Source organism: Trachemys scripta, chromosome 2, assembly GCF_013100865.1.
Source record: "Trachemys scripta elegans isolate TJP31775 chromosome 2, CAS_Tse_1.0, whole genome shotgun sequence".
NCBI lineage: Eukaryota > Metazoa > Chordata > Testudines > Emydidae > Trachemys > Trachemys scripta.
Genome location: NC_048299.1, coordinates 174,312,094 through 174,322,444, shown reverse-complemented (window position 1 = coordinate 174,322,444; position 10,351 = coordinate 174,312,094). Strand labels below are relative to the sequence as shown.

The 10,351-nt window shown below is 46.2% G+C and overlaps 1 protein-coding gene across 1 annotated transcript in view; it reads left to right on the top strand.

Moving 5' to 3' along the window:
* The first annotated feature begins 3,688 nt into the window (after nucleotides 1-3,688).
* The window catches only part of GMPR (guanosine monophosphate reductase), a 48,204-nt gene continuing 41,541 nt past the window's right edge, over nucleotides 3,689-10,351 (top strand). The window contains exons 1-2 of the mRNA XM_034762359.1: nucleotides 3,689-4,213; nucleotides 9,605-9,724. Of these exons, the coding sequence (XP_034618250.1) occupies nucleotides 4,127-4,213; nucleotides 9,605-9,724 (207 nt within the window). The 5' untranslated portion in view covers nucleotides 3,689-4,126. The remainder of the gene's footprint in view (nucleotides 4,214-9,604; nucleotides 9,725-10,351) is intronic.

The following is a 10,351-nucleotide window of genomic DNA, read 5'->3' as shown; positions in this document are numbered from 1 at the left end:
TTGTTGGCTAGTTTTTGGCTTGTAGCTTGTTGGTTTTTTTTTTTTTTTTTTTTTTTTTAGGCTCTCAGCAAGCAGGGGCAAGGGGGCGCAAGGTGAGGAAAGAGTCAGGGGTGCACAGTGGGCCTACCAAGGTCCCAGACTGCACGCCGGGGGGATCTAGTCACACAGAGTGTTGGGGTTCTTAGGGATTGGCCTGTTTTGAAATGGGATTAGCTTGATTTTTGGTTTATTGTGAAAGTCGGGGTGCTTATTTACCGTGTGAAAGTGGGCAACTGTGGTCCTGACGTGAGGACCAAGTCCACAATTTTACAAATAAGTTAAGAGAAGTATCTCAATGCATCTTTTGTGACAATCAAAGCATGGTTTTCTGTTGACATTCTCATTAGTCATCCAGTGCTCAGGACTCTCCAAAGCACTCAGACTTTGCTAGGATTGTCATCCCATGCATTTTGCAATATTTTTGAATTGCAACTGGCTGACGAAGAGGTTAATTTGATCACTTAAAAACAAACTGAAACTGGATTCAAAGGAGTACTTTTTATGCAGTATATAATTAACTTGTGAAAATACTTGTCAACAGATATAATTGATGAAAACTGCATAAGATTAAAAAATAAACAGATATAAATGTAAGTGGCACCTTGCCCAACCTCCTAGACCTACACACACCCAGTTTTAGGGTAATTCAGATCAGAATGTTGCAACTGATCCTGTCTATAAAATGGGACAGATCAAAACCCCAAGCCTGCAACACCCTGAATTCTGGGAGGACTTCAGATCAAGATCTGAAATTTGTGGTTTAGGCTCGTCTTTACTATGAAATAAATAAGCATGTGTAGTTACACCAAAGAGGCTAAAAATCACAAGGGCCAGTACTACTCCAGCTTCAGTTAATCACCAGCTGGAGTAAGGAAGATGATTCTCTCTGAGACATAGTGTTGCACATTATTATGATGCATTTTTTTACCTTTCTCTGAAGCATGAGGCATAGAGAAATGTCAGAAGACAGCATACTAGATGAGATTGACCATTGATCCTTTCTTATAAAGCAGTTCAGAAGTTTTCTTCTATCATGTCACTCGCAAGATAAAGGGCTAACTTGAGCCTTGGCTGTATAAACAGGGGAATATCAAGTAGGAGTAGGGAGGTGATATTATTGTTGTCAACAGCAGTGATGACCACTACTAATTGAACACTGTGTCCTGGTGTCCACACTTTAAAATTGGAGAGAGTTCACAAAAGAGCTACAAAATAATTACAGTTTTGGTAATCCTGTCTTAAAGTGAGAAACTAAAGGAGCTCAAGCTATTTAGTTTATTGAAGAGATGACCCATTCACAGTCTATAAGTACCTATGCAGGGTAAAAATATGTAATATTAAAGGGTTCTGTAATCTAGAGAAAAAGGCATTCAAACCAGAAATAAAGGACAATTTTTTAACAGTGGCAATTAACCATTGGAACAGCAAACAAAGGGATATGCGGTCGATTCTCCATCATGTGAAGTCTTTAAATCGAGATGAGACACCTCTCTAAAAGATATGGGTCACAGGCTATGCCTATACTGCCCCACAGTTCAGACTACGTGGGCTATGAATAGCAATGTGCACCCAAGTGCTGAGTTGAAATGCCTCTGTGTGGATGCTGCAGAGCAAAATAAAACGTTCATAGTTCACATTAATGTAATCTTGTTTGAAGAGGATTACACTAATATGAACTAGGAACCTTTAAGTTTGCGCCCGCAGCAGTGGTGCTGGAACAATTTTTATAGTGGGGGTGCTGATGGCAGAAACCATGTATTTGAGTTGTTATTACTATTTCAGGCCAATGGGTGCAGCAGCGCCCCTATTTCCAGCACATATGGCCCGCAGTGTCCACATGGCGGAGTTACAGCACAGCACTTTGGTGTGCACTGCTATTCACATCCCCTAGTCTGAATTATGGGGTAGCGTAGGCAAGCCAACAGTTTCAGTGTAGCTGCACCTGTATTTCCCTCTCTCACCTTGAACATCCCAAAAATGGAGACACCCAAAATTAGTGGCTACTTTTGAAAATTTGGTCCACAGTGCTCAGCAATATTGATTTATCTGGGAGACACCAGCAACCACTGCCGTAAGAGCCATGCTGAGGGCAGGGGATCTGCTGGGCTGTGTGCAATTTGAAGATAAAGAAGGCAGTGTCATGTGGCTCTGCAACACATCTGCTTTTTGCTTGGAAAAAGAAGCCAGTGGTGAACTGCATGTTCCACTCTCCAGCTATGGGCAACATAAGCTTTATATTGCTTCCACCAAAGTCAGTGGCAAAACTGCCATTGACTTGAGTTTAATAGATCTTTAAATCCAGAAGGGATTGCTCCGATGATCTAGGCTGACCTCCTGTATTACATGTCATAGAATTGCAGTCAGTTAATCCTGTATGCAGCCTAACTTAATGGAAGCAGAATATGCCCAAATTCTAATTTATTTGCTATGGAGCTTTTTTCATTTAAAAATGTCTAACAGCTCCTAATATTTTAAATAAATAGAGAACAAATAAGCCAAGTTTCAGCCTAATTGATATTTGAGAGGACCAAAAGTACCCTCCCTTACTTCCCCATACCTACCAAAATTGGGGTGTATGTACAAAAGAAACTCCAAATGACTGATGGCGCTACTGATATGCGGTAATTAACCAGCTGCCAGGTTTCATCTACATTTCTACTCTATAACTGCAAGGCTATAACAGAACAAACACACATCAGTTTGTGTAACAGTTCCTAAACTTCACTCACCATCACTTTTCCTGTCAGGTAGGCGTTACACAACTCAGCCTAGTAAATAGACATGGGCCTGAGCTGCAAAGCTTGGGTCAGCTCTGAATTTCACCACAGCTCAGGGACGGTCAGGTTTTGGTCAGCCCTTTATAAAGAGATAGGGATTAACTGTAAAGGTCAGGTCCAGATCTGAGCTTCTCAATGTTTTGTAGGGTTCCAGATTCAAGAGGATGGCTTCCATCCAGGCCTCCACCATTACTTGTCCGAGAGCTTAATTATGCTTGTGCACCACTGGCAGGTCACTCTCCTCTCTTGGATGCATAGAGCATTGGCTTCAGCAAGCATAGCCAGCAGGTGAGGAGGAGTTTTGCACCCTCACTTCTCTTAAGTGCCATACACTATACTCTCAGCGCTGCTCTCGTGTGTGAAGGCTACAGCAGAGGGCACAGAATGAAAGGTCAAAGAGGGAAAAACCAGCAGTCAGAAGGAAGGACAAGAGACTAGCCAACCACTGAGGCCTAAACCTGAATGACAGCCTCAGAACAGAGGAAATTAGGTCAGGCCCTAATGCCAAGTACTGGAGGAACTAGGGACGCAATTTGTCTGAAATCTTAAACAAAGGAGCTGCAAAAATGTTAAAGAAACACTGAACAAGATCCGCCGGATGACTGGCTCCATTGAAAACAAGCAGCACTTGTGTGGTGATACCAGGGCAGGGGCCCACAGCCCCCCAGTCTTCCTCTGCCAGGAATGCAGCTTCAAATAAGGGAAGGGAGTAAAGTCTGAGCCTTCAGTGACACAGGTGACGTTTCATAACGGGATCGCTGGGGGGATGCACTACAGCACAGCCGGCGTAACACACACAGCGGAATCCCTGCTTCCCAGAGAGCAGCTAGCTATATATATAGCTAGAGCTTGGTCACATGGGCTGGGAGCTTCCTCCTTTCCCCTCGGTTCACCCTTAACTGGACACGGCTCCAGCTTGCCAGTTGCCACAAGCACTCTCCGGTGGGTGACGCCTCGCTCCTGCCCACGCACCCACTCGGCTGAGTCCGGAGCGCCCTGCGGCAGCGCGCTGTAGCAACACGCCGCCCCACGCCCAGTCCGCTGAGCCAGACACAGGCAGGCGAAAGGTGCAGGGGAGGACGAGGAGCAGCTGCCATTGTGCCGTGCAGCGGCGCCTGCTAAAAAACAGCCCCGTGTGACTGTCCTAACAAAGCTCGGGCGCTTGAGCACCAGCTCCGGGCTCTTCGCGGCGCGCCCTATAAAAACCTTCCTGGCAAAGGGCGCGGGCTCGGCTCGGCACCAGGCGCGGACCGGCGGCAGCAAGGAAGCGCATCCGCGAAGAGGGGGGCGCCCCCCACAGTCCCGGCGAGATGCCCCACGTAGAAGCGGATCTCAAACTGGACTTTCATGACGTCCTGCTCAGACCTAAGCGAAGCAGCCTCAAAAGCAGAGCCGAGGTGGGGGCATTCAAACCGAGCATGCTTGGTGGGGGGTCATTCTGTAGCGTTAACTTCGCAGCCGCTTTCTCGCGGTTGTTTTTATTTCCCAGGCTGCGCAGGGTTACCCGGGGAACCCGCCCCCGCACACCGTTTTAACAGACAGCCGGGGGGGGGGGGGTGTGTCACTTAGCTGAAGCCACATTGCGGGCGACCTTTCTGCAGCGCGGGGGGAGCGGCCGGGCCGCTGTGCAGCCCTGGTTGGAAAGGCGCCCGCTGCTCGCGGAGAGGTGCAAGGAGCGCTGCTGATCTCTGTGCTGACGTGAAAACTAAAGAGTGCTCGGACCTTAGCTTTCCTGGTGCATCCGCGGGTTTTTGCAGCGCCCCGGGGTGGGGGAGAGAAGGTGACCTAGAGTGTAATTCCCCTGCAGCGCGCAGGGAATGTGTCCCCTCCCCGGGGGTCTAGTTACAAACCATGCGTCCCAGGGCGAACAGGCCTGCCCTTGAATCTGGCACCGGGGGGTGCACGTGACAATAAATACAAAATGAGCTGATGGGGAAGCCCCAGTTAGTAACAGAGCAGGAGGCGAGATTTTTAATGCCGTGGTGCCATTGAATTGGCTCTGCCTGTCAGAGGGCTGGGATCCTGTTCAGCTGGCAACCTATTAACTGGCCGCGTCTATCTCCGTTATGTAAATCCCTGCAGTCTGACCAGTTCTGGGTGTGTAACTGCATCGCCACAGCTGAGTTGGGTCTCAGTAACTGCAGCATATGCAGCTGACGGAGGATCCTTATTAGCCAGTCAAAGCATTTCCATAACGTCTGCATGGTTCTCTCTCAGTAACCTTCACACTCATTACGGGAAACCCCACAAAACTCTGCATCGCTAGGAGCTCACAACAAACATGGCCGCCTCATCTTGTGACACCATTCACCCCACCTCACCCCAGATGTTAAATACCATGTGATTAATACAGGTATTGCATTGGGTTTGGGAAGGGAGGGAGGATTCAGCCTTCAACAAGGGGCAAAGGAGATAGTGAGAAGACTAGGATCAGGAGGGAAAGGAGTCAAAAGTAGAGGTGGCTGGATTTGTTATGGGCAGGCATTCTGAGAGCTAATCCAAGCAGAAGCATTTCACCAAGAAGAATACAGGAATAAGGCTAAAGAGTCCCTCTCAGTATGATAATAACTTGAGCAGTGCTCCCTTTCAACTCAGTAATAATGGTATCCTGGGCTAATTTACTTATTGCCCTTATTAGTTCTTCCCTCATAAGCAAGGACCACCTTTGATCATTTTCAGTAGTTCACTTAAGCAGCGTGGAGATTCCTCTTTAAAATTAAATGCAGTGGCCTGGCAAACAGGTGGAGCTGTGGGCTGTGAGGTCGAGGGCCTCTTTTATTTATTTTAATGCAGGGTTTTGTATATTAGCTGTCTATGCATGGGGGAAGGAGGGGTTGATGTGAAGGGGAAATGCTAGAAGAACCAGGGCTGGTAAGCGAGGGTTACCTCAGGAGAACATGATAAGCAGTGAAAAGCATTTCATGTGAGAAAAGCGCATGTCATGAGGGCTCAAAGAAAGCGGATGAAGGTTAAGAAATTGGACACCATCACTGAGGCTGTAGCAACAGAAACTGACAGTACCTGTGAGAGCCAAATCTGAAACAGCCCCAGTCCTGCTTCAAAACAAGAGTATAAATAAATAGCGCTGGCCAGGGAACAGAGGCTGCTTACTACAGTGCCTGATACCCAACAAGCTGATGCTTTGAAGTTTAAATTAACAGTACCTGGCAATGCAGTTAGAATGTCTTATTCTACACGGACAGCACTTTACCTAATAGCTGAGAGTAAGTCACCTTCACAGTAGTGCAGTAGAGCATGGCAAATTGGGCGGTGTACATTCCTTTCCCTGGCTGGTCTGCAGTGCCATCTTTTATTCTTGTTACTTCGCCTTGTCTTTGCTTCCTGGAGTTACTCCCTCCTTTTAGAGAGAGGGAACCAAAATTCAGAAGCTTGAATTCAGATTTTGAAAAAAAGGTGCGGGTAGGGAGGGGGAGTTGCATGGGCCAGGGGCTTCCTAGAGTATAGAATCATTCACCCATAGGGCATGGATTTGAAATCAAACTTGGGTTGGGAGTAACTGGAAGTTGTTAGCATCAGATGGTTGTGGGTGTCCTCGTTGAAGTGAATGCGTGGTCTCACTCCAGTTATTTGGGGGAAGCAGAGATGTGCATGGGTCCCAACATTTGTATTTGGGCACACCTGAGGGGTATTCAGGTTTGGCAGTCAGGCAGGCCCAACTGTGCTGCTGGATTTGGCCACTGTCTGATATCTCTTCTTCTCTCCCCTCCTTGCACAGACAACATAGTTGAGGGAAATGGGTTCTTCTTTCACCTTGACCACAAGAGCACGGGGGGGTGGGAGCTGAGCCAATGGTGCATTCCTCTTAGCCATCCCCAGGGAGGAGACAGTGCACAGGACAATGCATTTTCTCCCTTTTCCTCCTTTCACCCCACACTGTCTGATCAGGAGGGGGGAGGGAGCCCAATATCTGCTGGGTCTTTAAGAACAAGGTACACATTGATCAGTGCTCCGTTCTGCCTGCACTACAATTTAGGATCGGGCAGAGCTAATGGAGCATTGATCTGTGTACCATATGACTACTTTTTCTGAGTACCTTGAACATCAATAATGCAGGGGATGATGGATGTTTGTCCAAACTCAAATATCGCTAATATTACAGATATGACCAATATTAATTTCCGCTCCCATCTCTGATGGGTGGGTGGCAGGCACATGATAAAACCACAGTTGGCACTAAGCCCCATGTTGGGACTCTGAGGAGAGGGGCCAGGGACTGCATAGTATGGAGGCTGCACCACTCTTACAGGTCACTCCAGTTTCAGGCTGAGATATGCTTATTGGACAATGCTTGGGAAGCTTACACTGCTGCTGCCTGTGCTGGATTTTATTCTCGGGCCCTTCCATTTTGATCGTTGCCAGTCCGGTATGTTTCAGGAAGACTAGCCATTAGTTTAAAATTGTAAACTGAAAGAAGGCTGGAGAGCTGCATGAAACTGAGGGAGTTGTTCCTCCACTTACCTTAATGTCAAAACTAATTTCCTGTAAGGTATGGTAATCCGCACGATGCAGTGTGGCTGCTACTGGTGCCCTCATTCCTGGAAAAATGAGGCAGCCTGTTCACAGGAGGGAGGGAGAGAGAGAGAGAGTGTGTGTGTGTTTGTTGGTTTTACTTTTTTTTTCTAAGTGTACTTTCCCATTGGTGAAAAGTTGCTAGATTAACAACCCTGGAGACTGAAGTCTTCTCTCTAGATACACAGAAAAAGAACCTCATTGGGGGAGGGATTGCAAGCTTCCTCCACAACACCCCTGTCAATACTGCATTATCCCTGGAAATGTCATTGTACATCTAGAGTAATTTGAGAAAGACACGCAGCACCTACCTGGGTCGTTTCAGAGCTGGAATAAGAAGTGGAAGTGAGGCTCCCTGGAAGAAGAAAGGTCTTATGGTTCAGGCACTGTTCACATCTTGCCCTGTGTCTTGGTGCTCTCCATATGAGCATTTCCTTTCCTCCTCTTTTCATGTTCGTTTGAATGGGCATTTGGATTGTATATTACTTTAGAGCAGTGGTTCTCAAACTGTGCTCTGTTATCTCTTCCTGTCCCCAGCTTCTAAATTGCATTAAAAGAAGTACAAATACATTAAATGCTTTGCTAATATTCGCTTTTCCATGTGGGATGTGGCAGAGATTGCTATATGAATATTATTTGATTAAAAATGGGAGGCTGGGTGGGTCTACATGATGGAATTGGGAGTCAATGGAATGGGAGTTGATCCGCAAGGCAATCTCTCTATTAAGATGTGAGCTCCTATTTGGATTGTAAGCTCTTCGGGGAAGGATCTTTCTTTTTCTTATTACGTGTTTGGAGAGCCTAACACAAAAGGTACTCCGCTGTGACTGGGGCCCCTAGGTGCTACTGAAATAATAATGTGGTTTGCATTGTGGAAAAGTTTGATAACTCCTGACTTAGAGCTCCAAAGAGCCTGTAAGCAAACTATCTAAATCAGGTGTTCTTATGGTATCTGGTGGTGGGCATTTTACCTCATTTCAGCTCTTTGAAGCATCTCTCTGGTGAAGGCTGAAGAATGGAAAATGTAGAGACCAGTGAAGGAGTCTCAGCAGTATGTGGGGAGATACTTCACAGATTAACCCAATGTCTTAATATTGTGCGTTTGTGTTAACATTTTCTATTGGGGAGTGCTAAATAAGGGAGATGCTCTTTATACAGTAACTCCTCACTTATCATTGTAGTTATGTTCCTGAAAAATGCAACTTTAAGTGAAAGGATGTTAAACAAATCCAATTTTCCCATAAGATTTAATGTAAATGTGGGGGGGGTTAGGTTCCAAGGAAATTTTGTTTTGGGCAGACAAAAGGCATTATATACTGTACAGTACTGTACTGTGGTTGGGAAGGGCCCCTGGCTTACCGCACCCAGGCACAGCCTGCTGCAGGCAAGGATGCTAGGAAGTACCTTCGCAGTGGCAGCTTCCCTGGAGAAGAACAGGCGCTGACTTTGCCGGGGGATGCTCCAGGCCCGCCTCTTCCCATCCCTGTTCCACTCCAGGCCTGCCTCTTCCCACCCCCACTCCACTTCCTAAGCGCTGCCAAACAGCTGTTTGACGGTGGAGGAAGTGCTGGGAGGAAGAGGGAGGAGGCGGAGAAGAGGAACTTGTGCAATGCTCCCTTGTAAAGTGGCTGCTCTTCTACAGAATCTTACAAGCAGTGGACAGAGCAGGCAGCCAAACAACATTGTAAGGGAGCATTGCACGACTTTACGGTATTGCCACCCTTACTTCTGTTCTGCTGGTAGCAGGGCACTGCCTTCAGAGCTGTGAAATCTGTATAGTATAGGGTAAAAATACACATGACCAGATTTCATGGTCCGTGACATGTTTTTCATGGCCATGAATTTGATAAGGCCCTATTTATAAAATAATTCAAAATCATCTTGACTCTTCCCTTTTCCCATCAGCTCCTATCACTTCTCATTTTAATTTCTTCCCTACCTCCTTTCCCTCTCCCAGCTTCCTTCCCTACATGTCAACAAGGCTCTTCTCTGTATCATAGCCACAATATTTTGTTTTATGACATTTTCATTCTCAGCTGGGAGGCAGAGGTGGGAATGCTTCCAATGGAAGAAAACAATGGCACATGTAAGAGCAAGAGTACTGCGGGGATGAGTGAGAGGCTGGGTTCAATTCTGCTCCCACTGAAATCAGTGGCAAAACTCCTGTTGTCTCTGCGCCATATATAATTGTTGACAGCTTGGGGATAATCTCTGTTGGTATAAAGGTACTTACCAGAATTTGCATTCATTCCTCACAGGTAGATCTCATTCGCACCTTCACATTCCGCAACTCCAAACAAACATACACAGGGATCCCCATTATGGTGGCAAATATGGACACTGTGGGCACGTTTGAAATGGCAAAGGTGATGACTAAAGTAAGTGCTGACTTTCATCTTTCTCTGCAAAAGCTGGGAAACCATTTGTTTGGTGACAGAATGTTCTGTAATAAGGCAATCACATACTTTAGATATGTGCATTGGGAGTTAGGATGCAAAGGGAACCGCTGTGATAAAATCAAGAACAGGATGGTAAAAACTTAAGACAGTGTCTTCACTGCAGAAAGAGGGTTTTTTTCACATCAAGATACCTAACCCAAGATAGCACTCTGCATGTAAAATCCTAGTGGGCACAAGGCACAGGTAATTTTTACCTGGCTGTAGCTAGTTGAAGTCAACCCCCAGTGGGGGAGGGGATAGAATTGATATTATCAGAACCTTTTAGTGATATTACAACCTTGTATGACTTAGAATAATTGCTTCTCTGTTGTTTCTATTTATAAACAGTGCATTATGTAAGAGAAATCTGATTAGCTGCAAAGATTTTGATCATGCAGGTTATCTAGTAGTACAGCTACTGCAATCAGAACTCATTAGTTAATTGGCCTCTAGCCTCATGACTCACAACACATCCATAGGGAGCAAGAAACTGAGAATACACTGAACAACTGCATACTTAATGATGGATTATTGCTTATTTAGACACTGATCCTGCAAGGTGCTAAG